At 38.9% G+C, this 14,093-nt stretch overlaps 1 protein-coding gene across 7 annotated transcripts in view; it reads left to right on the top strand.

Moving 5' to 3' along the window:
* Nucleotides 1–14,093, top strand: part of ZNF827 (zinc finger protein 827) — a 256,489-nt gene that overhangs the window by 27,171 nt on the left and 215,225 nt on the right. For all 7 annotated transcript variants that reach the window (XM_074274621.1, XM_074274620.1, XM_074274622.1 and 4 more), the window contains exon 2: nucleotides 5,114–6,127. In XM_074274621.1, the coding sequence (XP_074130722.1) occupies nucleotides 5,114–6,127 (1,014 nt within the window). The remainder of the gene's footprint in view (nucleotides 1–5,113; nucleotides 6,128–14,093) is intronic.

The raw sequence follows: 14,093 nt of genomic DNA, 5'->3' as shown, positions 1-14,093 counted from the left end.
TATGACCTTGCACAAGTTCTCCTGCAGGTTAGATTAGATGACCTCTAGGTCACATCTATGCTCATGGGATGTTAAGAAAGTCCCTTGTACCTCTCTCTGTGGTGAGGTCTTCACTGAATTGGGAAATGGAGATGGTGACTAGCTAGATATTTCAGGTGAAATATACTGTGCTACTAAATTTACTCTCTCTCTCTCTCTCTCTCTCTCTTTTTTTTTTTTTTTGAGGCAATTGGGGTTAAGGGACTTGACCAGAGTTACTCAGCTAGGAAGTGTTAAGTGTTTTAGGTTGCATTTGAACTCAGGTCCTCTTGCTTCCAAGGCCAGTGCTCTATCCACTGAGCCATCTAGTTACTTCTTAAAAATGTTTTTTATGGTTCAAATTCTTCATCTGCTCTGTCAGATTTCTCAATGATTGTTTTACTCTTCTTGTTACGTACATCTGCTTTCCAATTTTTAAAAATTAAATGGCATGTGGTAATTTGATACCCCATCATACTTATAGGTAGAGCTCTTCCTTATTTTTTTTTCCTGAGGCAATTAGAGTTAAGTGACTTGCCCAGGGTCACACAGTTAGGATATGTTAAGTGTCTGAGGTCAGATTTGAACTCAGGTACTTTATCCAACTGTGTCTCTAGCTGCCCCTAATATTTCCTTTTCAATAAATAGTGATAATGAAGAAAAAGGTGAAATAAATGAGGCAAAGTGTGTCTATGTTCCCCAACTGCCTTTAAAATTAAAAGACTACAGACTGCTTATCTGGTGTAGTTCCCAGACTAGCTGATGATTTGGGAGGAAGGAAGTCTAGGAAACCAAATGGTCAATAGTAGCAATCTTGTGTCCACTTGATACATATGAGGTTTTAGAACTGTGAGAAAAAGTGCAACATTGAGAGTCAGGAGAGGGGAGCTCTTTTTACTTCTAGACCTGTCACCACTTTTCCAGGCCTGGACTAGATTCTCTCTAAGTTCCTTCCGGTTCTAACATTCTGTGCTTCCATAGAAACTCTGTATCAATGAATATTGGCTCCAGAAGCAGCTAGGTGTGAGTTGTAAATTGATATGATGCCCATTCAGGCATTAGTCTTCTATTTTTCATCTTAATCTTGATAGTGAAGAGTTGTTTAATTGAAAAATATTAGACCTAGGGAAAAGACTCAGTACAGATGGCATGTTTTCTCAATACTATTATGTTTGATAATATTGATAATATTTTCTATTTCAGACACTTTTCTTCTTCTTCTTCTTTTGCTTATGCAATTGGAGTTAAGTGACTTCCCCAGGGTCACACAGCTGGGAAATTTTAAGTGTCTGAAGTTGAATTTGAACTCAGGCCCTCTAGTATTCATTCTATCCACTTTGTCATCTAGCTGCTCCAACCAGTACTCCTTGAGAAGCATCTAAGCATTTCTACCAAGTGCAGTCATGTTGTCTTTTTTCTCTGCCTATTTATTGAATCACGCTCTATGATTCTCCCAAAAGTTGAGAGATCCCATCCAAATTAAGAAAGGTGCCTTTTAAGTAATATAAAACTAGCCTCTGGTTGGTTTTTAAAAACTCTTCTTGACTCCTCTCTTCAGCAAGAAGCACTCTTTCCGAGAAAGCATTGTAAAGATGAACAGAGTAGCCACAGATTTCAGAAAAGCAGTAAATATGTTGAAATCAAGTTTAAAAAAAATGGAGATTTGTGGTGAATCATCAGAGCCCAGGCTTAAAAAAAAACAACCAGGAAATTTAATTCTATTTGCCCCCCACCCCCCACCCAATTCCATTAGATATTTTACATTTTCTTTCTAACTTAATAAAGGATCTCAGGGAATAATCACAGAACTTTAGCTTAGTGGAAGAATTTGTCGCATGTGGCATTTCTTCTCTAAATAGCATGGGAGATCAATGCATTAGTTTTTAGCTCATGCGTTACTAATCCTAGCTATTCGAAAAAGAAACATCATGTTATACAGCAAATATGGCCCAATGGAGGATTGGGTGGATATGAAAATAACTGAAGAGAAGTTTTGTGCCATAAATAAACAAGCACTTGTAGATTTAGGGCTAGAAAGGATTGTAGAGGCTATAAACCCTCATTTTTATAGATGAGGAGATTGAGGCACAGAAGGTCAAGTGATTTGCCACAGATCTATTCAGTGTCACTTTTGGGAGACCCTAAGAAAATCATCATGAAGAATTTGAAGTAATTTATGGCTTGTTTTCCTTCTCTCTCTTCCCTTTTAGTTCTGAAATCTAGGTGCCAAAGTGAGATCCAGGCCTGGAATTATATACATTTACATTTTATGTTCCAGCTCTAATATTCTGTACTCTAAGGTTCCTTCCAGGGCTAATGTTTGGTTTGTAAGGACCCTTTCAGGGCTGTCTTTATGTGATTCCCTGAATAATTATAACAATACAGCTTCTTTACATTTGTATAGCATTGTGCAATTTTCTCAGAACTTTGATCTATGTTCTGTCTTGTCCTTACAGCAACATTGGGAAGCATGTGAGGCAGATCTGCTGTGGGGGAGGGGAGGGGGACATCCTCATTCCACACATGAGCAGCTGAAGTTCATTGACAATGTGACTTGGCCAAATGACTCGACCTTTGTAAGGCTTGTCTCAGGTTCTTCCTCTGTGAGATGAGGGGGATGAACTGGATGATCTCTGAAGTTCTTCCCAGCTCTCAATCGCTGATCCTCTGACTTGTCTAAGGCCATGTAAGGTCACTAAGTAACTGAACTGGGACTTGAAACTAGGTCTTCTGTCAGTGCAATTCCCACTATGTGTTGCCTCTTTAATATTGAAATGAAACTAAAAGCATCATTCTTCCTTTAGCCAAACGGTCTTCATCATTGCCAACTTCTAATTTAATATTTTATTTTCCCCCAGTTACATGTAAAACAATTTTTTAAACATTTGTTTCTAAAACTTTGAGTTTCAGATTCTCCCCCTTCCTCCCTCCCCATTCTCTTGCCCATTAAGAAGGCTCGTGTAAAACATGTCTTCACCAACTTCATAGCTTATGTTCATATAACATATCAGATTTTACCAAAAGCTCTTTCCATGTATAACTCTATTATCATTCACTTATTTCTTTACTAGTTTCTCCCTTCTCCTGAATCAACCTATTTTCAATTTTAAATTTATTCTAAAATGACATTAAGGCAGATTGAAAATTATAGTGGGATATTAGAATGCTTTAAATTTTGTCTATTCCATATTACTGAATGCTTGCAATTCCTAAGAATCAGCTCTGACCATGTCCACTATTCAAAAATCTTGAGTGGCTTATTATTGTCTCTGAGAGAAAATAGTCTTCAGTCTCACTGAAACCTTCCACAAGTTGGGGCCCATTTTTCTTTTAAAGTGGAGGACCAAAAAAAAAAAAAAACCGGACAAAAAAGAAAGTAGAGAACAATATAATTTATGTAAAGAAATTAACCCTCTAGGGTTAGGGTTAGGGTTAGGCATTGTCATTAAAAAAAATTTATTTATTAAAGGGTCCCAGAATTTTCCCCTCCTTTCCCCTTATATAACCCTCTCTTGTCATGAAGAAAAGATCTTAAGCAAAATTTACTAATATGGCAGCCATATATACAGAATTTGGCACTTGTAGCTCTCCATTTCCCCACCCAGAGTGATAAAGTGTTCCAAGTCAATTATAGTCATTGTCTTTAACTTGACTTCAACTGCTTTTCTGTTGTTTTTATTCCCATTGTCCCAGTGGTTTTCTATAATACTGTGTTTCTGCCTTCTTTACTCTGAATCAGTTCTTAAAGCCCTTTGCAAGTTTTGATAAATTCCTCACATACATAATTTCTCATAGTGCAATCATAACCAACTCTATTCATATATCACAATTTATTCAGTCCTTTGCTTCTGGCTATTACAAAAATTGTTGTTAATATTTTTGTGTATGTGGGAGTTTTCTGGTTTGGACTTTCTTGGAATAAATGCATGTGATGGAGTCAGCTGCCTCCCTTTTCAGATTTATTTCCTATTTCTTCCTTTTTTGGCACTATATTCCAGCTAAAGTGGCCTACTAGTGATCCCCTGAACTTGATATGCATGTCTGCAAAGGCTACCTCCTGGAATACATACTTTCTTCAGCTCCATCTTGCAAAAAACTTGGTTCTACTTAAACCTCAACTTAGGTGCTACCTTCTACAGGAATTCTTTCCTGATCTCCTTCTTCCCCCTTTCTTATCCTCACTTCTCCTTAGTATTCTTTGCCACTTGAAATTACTTAGGATCTTTCCAGAAAAATATAAACTTCATAAAATGTAGAAGTGGTTTCATGGTTATGAATAGAAAGAAAGAAAGGAGGGGAGGAAGAAAGGAGAGAGGGAGGAAGGAAGGAAGAAAGGAAAGAAAAAAAGGAAGGAAAGAAGGAAGGAAGAAAGGAAGAAGAGAGGGAAGGAAGGAAGGAGGGAGGGAGGGAGGAAGGGAGAGAGTCGGAAAGGAAGAAATGAGGGAAGGAAAGAAGAAAGGAAGGAAAGAAGGAGGGAGGGAGAGAAGGATGGAAGGAAGGAGGAAGGGAGGGAGGGAGGAAGAGAAGGAGAGAGGAAGGAAGGAAGAGCTTTTATGAATTAAGTGTATGATAGGCACTGTGCTAGACACTGGAGATCCAAAAGTCTTCCTTGAAATAACTTGTGTTCTAATGGGAGAAGAAAATACATAGTGGCACAGATATGGAAGCCTTGGTCTGTAGAGTCAAACAGATTGTGAGTGGAGTGAGAGGATCCTCAGCAGTTTTTTATGCCACTCCAGTCACCTAACACTTAGAACAGTGTCTGACATTAGTAGGTACTCAATAAATATCTGTTAAATTGGACTCACTTATGTTACAATCATCTTGTTAAGATTTTGACCTTCTGGAGAAAACATTTGAAACACAGGGTTTTGCACGAGTGAATCTTGAAAAATATCTATGCATGTATTTTGAAAATAAAAAATCTTTTTAAAAAGGGGAGGAAAGATTTATCTCCTAATTAAAATGATTTCTCACATCACAGTTGGCTCTTGGGTGGAAGGGAAGACCACGATGCTTAATAACATTTCATTTTAAATGCCTTTAGACATGCATTGTTCATTAGAAGTAAACTTGGTCTTCTTCATTCCTCCAGATGGTAGTAGACAGGAAGACGCAGAAGGAGAACTTAGTGAGGAAGAACCTTGGTTTGGAAACTCTTCGGAGACCCCATCAGAAGCATCCTATGGAGAAGTCCAGGAGAATTATAAACTGTCCCTCGAGGACAGAATCCAAGAGCAATCTACTTCCCCGGACACTTCCTTGGGAAGCGCAACCCCCAGTAGCAATACCTTGGAGCTGATAGCTCTGGAAAGTGAGGTCCTACGAGACCCATTGCAGTGTCAAGGTCACCTTTCTCCTGGAGTGTCTTCTTTATGTGATGAGGACCCCCCTGGTTCAAACAAGCCCTTGAGCAGCAATCTGAGGAGACTGTTGGAGGCTGGCTCCCTTAAGCTAGATGCCACAGTCACCGCCAATGGCCGGGTGGAATCTCCAGTCAACCTTGGCTCCAATCTGTCCTTTTCTCCACCATCTCATCATGCCCAACAGTTAAGTGTTCTTGCCAGGAAGCTGGCCGAGAAGCAAGAACAGAATGACCAATACATTGCTGGTAACCGCTTTATATGGAATCAAGGCAAATGGCTGCCAAACTCAACCACCACCTGCGGCTTGTCACCTGATTCCGCCATCCTCAAGTTGAAAGCAGCAGCCAATGCTGTACTCCAGGACAAATCTCTCACGCGGACTGAGGAGACTATGCGGTTTGAATCCTTCCCCTCACCGTTCAGCTCCCAGTCGGCCAGTTCCACTTTGGCAGCTTTATCCAAGAAAGTGAGTGAGAGAAGCTTGACCCCCGGGCAGGAGCCCCCTCCCCCTGCCAGCTCTTTTCTCTCTCTGGCTTCTATGACCTCCTCAGCAGCCCTTCTGAAAGAGGTCGCTGCAAGAGCTGCTGGGAGTCTTCTGGCCGAGAAGTCTTCACTGGTGCCTGAAGATCCTTCGCCGCCTCAGCCTTTGGAGAAAAAACAAGAAAAAGGAACCCCACCTCAATCCTTGGAGTTACTGTTGCTCCCCGTACCCAAGGGAAGGGTTTCGAAACCCACCAATCCAGGTAAGAAATCTTTGATTTTAGCCATCCTCCTCAAAGTATCTGGGTTTGCTTATCAGTTTCCCTAAGGTCTTGTTCTTTTTGTTCCCCTTCCAGCCTGGGGTAGGGGCAAAAAAGAAAAAAAGAAAAAGAAAAAAAAAAAGAAAGCAAGAAAGAAAAGAAAAAGAAAAACAAAACACTTAAACATTATAGTGGCTTTTTGTGTATATGTCAGACAAAGCCTTCCCATTTGATAGGTAATGAAACATCCTTGAGGACTATAATACAACCCTCCTCCCCCTTCAAACAAATGAAATTTTTTTTCCCTTACCAAGTTCAGGCTAGGTCCATACAAAATATATTTAATGGGGAAGATCAAAGGATTACTGTCAGGGAGCGCATGGCATCGCTGAACATGTGAAACCCAGTGCTTTTGAAATATTGGACAAGGGAGAACTCTGCATCCTGCTGCCTTCATCACAAATGGACTTTTGTATAATCAGCTGCTTGCTCTGGCCTAATTTGTCACAGTATATACTATTATGTTTCCACTTTTTGTTACATTACAGAATGGGAATCTATTGCTCTTGATTCCTACATAATTCCTTAAGAAAAAAAGAAACTGATTTTAGATATTTTCTTTCATTAGTTAATACTTTCTCTCCCCTCTCCTTCTTTTCTTCTCTCTCTCTCTCTCTCTCTGTCTCTGTCTCTCTGTCTCTCTCTCTGTCTCTCTCTCTCTCTCTCTCTCTCTCTCTCTCTCTCTCTCTCTCTTTCTCTCTGTTTTTTGTTTCCCTTTCTGTCTCTCTTTTTTCTGAATCTGTTTCAGTCTGTTTCTTTTTCTCTCTGTTTCTCTTTTGTATTTGTCTCTCTGTCTCTGTTTCTTTCTCCAGACTTGCGATGTATCAATGGAAGGACAGGATATCCCAGTATAAAAATTCCTTTTACTAATGTTGATGATCACCTTCTGTAACTTATCTGTAATTTATATTTATAGAGAGCTACCTGGGACCTTAGGAGGTTAAGTGATTTGCCCATGGTCACATACCTCGTCTGTGTCAGTCAGGGCCTGAAGCCATGACTTCCTGATTTCAAAGTCAACCCAGCTAGCTTTCCAAAAAGGAGTTCCATATGGAAAATTCACAACCCAGGTTTTCTTCTCTGGAAAGGCTGTGTTGGATTGGTCTAGACAATCATTCATTCAAGGGAAAGCTTAGTCACTGGTGTGACCTCAGGGTGGCCATATCATCTCTCTTCTGGTTTTGTTTAGAAATGGCATGAATTGTATGCTTGGGTTTCCATGGAAGTATATATTGAGTTTAAGTGTTTTTTTTTTTCCTAAGTTTTTATGAAGAATATTCTGCCAAATTAGGCACAGACCCACACTTAACACCATACACCAAGATAACATCAAAATGGGTCCATGATTTAGGCATAAAGAATGAGATTATAAATAAATTAGAGGAACATAGGATAGTTTACCTCTCAGACTTGTGGAAGAGGAAGGAATTTGTGACCAAAGAAGAATTAGAGATCATTATTTTTTTTTAGAGATCATTATTGATCACACAATAAAAAAAATTTTGATTACATCAAATTGAAAAGTTTTTGTACAAACAAAACTAATACAAACAAGATTAGAAGAGAAGTAACAAACTGGGAAAATATTTTTACAATTAAAGGTTCTGATAAAGGCCTCATTTCCAAAATATATAGAGAACTGACTCTAATTTATAAGAAATCAAGCCATTCTCCACTTGATAAATGGTCAAAGGATAGGAAAAGAACATTCTGCCAAATTGGAAAAGGAAATTATTCTTGTTACTGTTGTTGCTCATCATAAAGGACCCATGACTTCAGGAGGGTGATGTTTTCACTTGCATGTGAATTGGATTTAAGTGAGACAATAATCATCAGCCTTACCATCTCCTCTCAGAGTCAAATGACAAAACAAAAGTCAAGAAAAAGAGGTTGGCTCATTTTCAGGTGGTTTGGGTAAGTTGAGTACAAAGAGGAACCATGAATTAGAAGTAATGCACTTGGGGATCAAAAATCAGCTGTACTTGGACTTTGAACAAGGAATGATAGTACATCACTACTCAGAGTTACAGAGAACAGCCTGCCGGAGCAATCCCTAAATTAGGCTTTCTTAGAATGTCGACTCAAAATCCTTGTGTTACAAAGTCACAGAGGCAGGAAACTGAGGTAGGGCTTCCTACCTCCACCTATCCCATGAAATAGAGTCATCGGCTGGCAGGAACCCTAATGAGAGAATCAGCCTGTCAGACGCTGTCGGTATCTAAAAACAGAGGACCCAAAGGCCTCTTTGCACTTCTCTTAGTATGATAACCTGTAAGTTGAATGAATTTGTTGACCATTTGCATAGCAAGAGACACAGTTAAAACCCTGGTGGCAGATCAGTGCAATGTGGGGAATCTGGTGTTTACCGAGGCTTTGTTGTGTATCTATGTGAAAGTTTAGTGTGTTGGGAGAGACTGCAAGAGGCCTGAGGTTTTTAGATAAAGTGTATCTAGTTAGTCCTGGACATTATTTTTCCCTCTGAAATTCCTCTCCTCCCTCTTTTCTGCCTAAATCAAGATCCAGCTTTAAGGAATGAATGAAAAACAACAATAACAATAATTATTTATTCAGCACTGTGTTAAAATCACCATGCTTAAGTCAGGGAATATAAAAAAAGGGAAAGACAGGCCCTACTCAACTAGCTCCCATTCTAATAAATGGAAATACTAAGGCAGAAGTTAGGAAGAACTTGGCTTTTAATTTAATCTCAAAAAGGATTCTGTACAATTCCTTAAACTTCTAAAATTTCCAAATGAAGTTAATCCTGGTGACCTTCAACTATAAATCTGTTACCCTGTTATCCTTGAAACTACCCACTATTCCATGGGAAACCTGGGTTGGGAAGGTTGGAGTAGGTAGTGGTAGAAAGGGTGATTATATCAGGGGTTATGGGACCCTTAGAAAGGAAATATCACTGTCCCTGTCATCATGCATTTATTAAATGGTCATTTGTCTCCCAGAGTGTCAGAAGAACTCAGCCATATTCCTTAGTCCCAGTTAATGTCAAGTAGAGGCAAGGAACTGGAACCCATGAAGTCCCTGGAAGTTGAGGTACCTAAATAGTATGTGTATAAAATCAGTGAAGATGTGACCCAAATAATAGGAGTATTCTCAACCAAAAAATCCCACTTAAGCCCCAAACATACTTCCCTGGAAACCTGAGTATACAATTCATGTACTTATAAACAAAACCAGAAGAGAGATGATATGGCTACCCAGAGGTCACCCCAGTGACTAAGCTTCTCCCTTAAATGAATGACTTTCTAGACCAGTCCAACATAGCTTTTCTGGAGAACAAAACCTTGGGAAAAGGAAGTGGTACATAAAGATATTTTTATCATTGCAAAAGACATCTTTGTGTGGCAAGCTTCCTTTTGGTAATTTAGAGGAATCATTCATATGGATTATTCAAAACAGTGACTAATTAACTCTTTCCAACCAATGCTGCTATATCTATTATGCTTATTGCAATTTTTATTTAAACGATTTGATTATACGCTGGTTGGTAATTATCTTCAAAATTATTTATCAAAAAATTTTATCTTCAAAATTATGCTATAACCATTATGCTTTTTGTAATTTTTACTTAAACTACTATTTGATTATAAGCTGGATGGTAATTATCTTCAAAATCACTTATCATTATTTATCCTAGAGTTGTATCTCATTAATAACAAATGCTCATTACAGAGATTTTTTTCCCCTGAGGCAACTGGGATTAAGTGACTTGCCCAGGGTCACACAGCTAGGAAGTATTAAATGTCTGAGGCCTGATTTGAATTTAGGGCCTACTGACTTCAGGGCTGCTGCTCTATCCACTGCACCAACTAGCTGCTCCCCCTCCTTTTAAAAAAATTATTCTTAAGGAAGCAGTCCAAAATCATATTTGTTTAATGCTCAGGTAGTCACATCTGAGATGAATGGAGTTGCTTTTATTTCTTTTCCTTTTCTTACCTGTTGTATGACAAAAGAAGGTGTTGGTACAGTAGAAAGAACCTTGACCTTGGAGTCACAGGATTTGAGTTCGAATCATCTTTCTTCCATGTGTTCCTTCTAATACTATGAGCAAACTACCATCTCTGAGCCTCAGTTTTAAAATTGGGTGTTTGGACTCAATGGTCTCCAAGGTTCCTTCCAATTCTAAATCTGTGATCTTATTTGGAGGAAATACAAAAATTCAGGCAAGCCAGAAAGAAAAGTGGTAGATTTGGATGCTGAATAACCTAGCATTTACATGGTCCTTCACGGTTGCAAAATACTTGACAAATATTATCTCAGAAAAACTCTAGGAAGTAAGTTGTTATTATTCCCAGTATCCACATGAAGAAACTGAGATAAAAAGAGGTTTAAATGATTTACCCACAATCACACAGCTAGTATCAGAGGCAGGATTTGAATTCATATCTTCTTCGCCTAGCTGGCTGTGATAGATAAGCAGTTTTACATACTGGATACATTCTCTGAATAATCAATGGTTGGACCAAAAGTTTTTAGAGAATATGAGGCTAGAAAGGCACAATTCATGTATATGCTTACCAATGCAGTTTCTCCTTTTACTCCTCCCAGTAGCTGATACCAACTAGTGCTTTAAATATTGAAAAGCATTCTCCATTCTCATTTGAGCCTCACAATCAGCCTCTGAGGGGGTATTTCATGAATTACTACTAGTTCCATTTTACAGATGTGGACATTGAGGCTCATAGAGCTAAGAGAAGATGATCATGGGCATTGTCGGAGGCACAATGTACCTTTGCTATCTATTTTCTGAATACACTCGGCAATTGGAATTTCTGTGAAAATTTATTTTTACAAGACTTGGACAAAGAAGCTGCCTTTTGATCATAATCAATTCCTCCTAGCTGAAGGTTTACTAAAAAACTTTGAATGACATAAGATGCTACAGACAGAATAATAACAGCTAGTGTTTATATAGCCCTTACTATGGGCCAGGTAAGAGGCAGCTACCTGGCTCAGGGAGACCTGAATTCAAATGTGGCCTCTCACATTTATTAGCTGTGTAAGCCTGGGCAAGTCACTTACTCCTCTTTGCCTTAATGCCCTAGAGAAGGAAATGGCTGACCCACTCCAGTGTCTTTGCCAAGAAAACCCTGTGGACAGTATGGTCCATGGGATCATGAAGAGTTAGATATGACTAATGATGAATAACAACAAATTGCCAAGCACTGGGCTAAGTGCTTTACTATTATTATCTCATTTGATCCCACTCCCCACAACCCTAGGAGGTAGGTGCTCTTTTACCCTCATTTGAGGGTGAGGAAATTGAAATAAGCAGAGGTCAAGTGATTTGCTCAGGGCCATAACGCTAGAAAGTATCTGAGGCTGTATTTGAACTCGGTTCCTCCTGACTCCAGGCACAGTGCTCTATCCACTGTACCACTGAGCTGCCTCAGAATAAACAGAAACTGTTAAGTAGCAGTTTTCATTGTATTAGTCATCACGTGAATTTCTTTACCTTAAGATGACAAAGGTGTCACAAGTAAGCCCTCACAGTGTAGATTGCTTTCTTTCCTCTCTTTATCTCTCTCTCTCTCTCTCTCTCTCCTCTCTCTCTCATCTCTCTCTCTCTCATCTCTCTCTCTCTCTCTCTCTCTCTCTTCCTCCTCCTCTTTCTCACTCTCTTCTTTCCCTTTTCCCTCCCCTTCCTTCTCCTCCTTTTTCTTTTCTCTCTCTCTCTCTCTCTCTCTCTCTCTCTCTCTCTCTCTCTCTCTCTCTTCCTCCTCCTCTTTCTCACTCTCTCTTTCCCTTTCCCCTCCCTTCCTTCTCCTCCTTTTTCTTTTCTCTCTCTCTCTCTCTCTCTCTCTCTCTCTCTCTCTCTCTCTCTCATCTCTCCTCTCTCTCTCTCTCTCTCTCTTCCTCCTCCTCTTTCTCACTCTCTTTTTTTCCCCTTTCCCTCCCTTCCTTCTCCTCCTTTTTCTTTTCTCTCTCTCTCTCTCTCTCTCTCTCTCTCTCCTCTCTTCTCTCTCTCTCTCTCTCTCTCTCCTCTCTCTCTCTCTCTCTCTCTCTCTCTCTCTCGACATAGCCAAAGGGTGTATCCTTTTATTTATATATACATTGGCTATTCCAGCAGTCCAGCAGGCTGGTGAGCAAACTTTAACATGAAAGATTCATAGAAACTCTGTTTTGAAAAAATTGAATCCAATCTTTTCCCCTCCTCTGGCCAAAAAGAAAAAAGCCAAGAGAGTTCTCCAAGTTTTAGAGGGGGATGACTGAAAAGTTGGTATCATTTTTTATGCTTTGAAATGAAATATATTAGATGAATATACTTACAAACCAAATTTAGTTGGTTGTATTGATGTGCAATGTTAAAGTATTAATAAAACATTTAATTCAATATTATTAAGAAAAATGAGTTTTCCAGTTGAAAATGTAGAGAAGGAGGCTTTCAGGCTCAATCTCCATAGCCTCCAAAGAGCTGGTTTTTCTTATTTATGTCTAATTTTTTCAACTCCTCTATACTAAAGCAAAATTTTATTAAAGACTTATATTAGCAAAGTTATTAAAATATGGACTTGGAGAGATCACAGAACCAGGATTCAGAGGAGGCAGGAAACCTCTTTATGCCATCTTTGTCCCATCTTATGAGGGAACTTAAATCTCACCCAAACATGTAGCAATAATCCATAAGGATTGGTATCTTGGACTTCAACACTAAATGTAGGGAGACATTTCCCCATTTTGCCCAAGATCTGTCACTTTTTCTCTTGGGCCCATATAAGGGACCTGAGGGAAAGTCTTTATTGCAAAACTTAGAGGGAAAGATTCCTAGAGAGAAAACGTTGGCAACTTGATGACCTATAAACCTTGACAGTAAATTCCTCTTGTCCATTTTGCCTTACCTGTAGAGACATAGTCTGAATGGAAAGTTCGTCAGTTTGTTTAGTGATTTCTAGCCATCTGATGACATATCTAGTTATTTACCCAGAATGACAACAAAGCACATGTAGGCTATTTTCTTGTTCCCTCATCTCCATTTTCCCCCACTTGGTGAGCCTTCAGTTGGTTAAGCTGCAAACAAAAACGCATTTAATTTTTGTTATTCATCTTTGTCATACAGAATTATAAGACGATAGTGATAGAAATATCACCCCCTTGACCATGGTCCACAGCAAGCATAAGCAGATCAGAGAAGTTGGGGGGGAGGGAATCTGCTCTCATTCTCCCTTTCTCCATTTTGTTCAGGCACTGACTCATTCTCAAATGAAATAGAATCTGTGGGAAAGTCTTAGGTATAGGTCTGATTCAACTGTTACAGTTTTTTTCAAAAATCAACTTGGTAGAATGGGGGTGGGGAGAAGGAGTTGGAAGGCTTCTGATGTTATCCATATAGGGAATCCTGAATGTGAAAACTTCTCAGAACGAGGATGCAGATCAAGAACCCATCAGAAACAGCACTAATATTAGCTTGTTTGAAAACACCCAGAGGCTCAGTGACTTGCCTTTAGTTACAAGAGCTAGTATAGATCAGATTCAGAATTTAAATGCCAAGTTTCTTAATTCCAAAACTAGAGTTTGAAACCAGCCTCAAACATCACTTAATCTCTATCTGCCTCAATTTCTTCATCTGTAAAATAGGGATAATAATCAGCACCTACCTCTTAGGATCATATGAGATAAAAATTGTAAAGCACTTAGCACAGTGCCTGACATATGGTAAGCACTACAGAAATGTTAGCTATTTTTATTATATTTTCTAAAACATTTTATAAACCTTAAAGCATCGTATAAATTTAACTGCGACTATTATTGTTGTTATAATAAACCTCCCCGTTGCTTCATGGGTTAGAATCTCTGGAAATAGTAATAATATTAAATATAGTATTTTAGGTTTACAAAGATCTTTATATACCTTCTTTCATTTGATCCTCACAATCCCCTGAGGGAGTTAGCC

The sequence above is a fragment of the Sminthopsis crassicaudata genome, chromosome 6, assembly GCF_048593235.1.
Source record: "Sminthopsis crassicaudata isolate SCR6 chromosome 6, ASM4859323v1, whole genome shotgun sequence".
Lineage (NCBI taxonomy): Eukaryota > Metazoa > Chordata > Mammalia > Dasyuromorphia > Dasyuridae > Sminthopsis > Sminthopsis crassicaudata.
The sequence above is the reverse complement of the archived record's forward strand: the minus strand, read 5'-3'. Positions and strand labels throughout refer to the sequence as shown.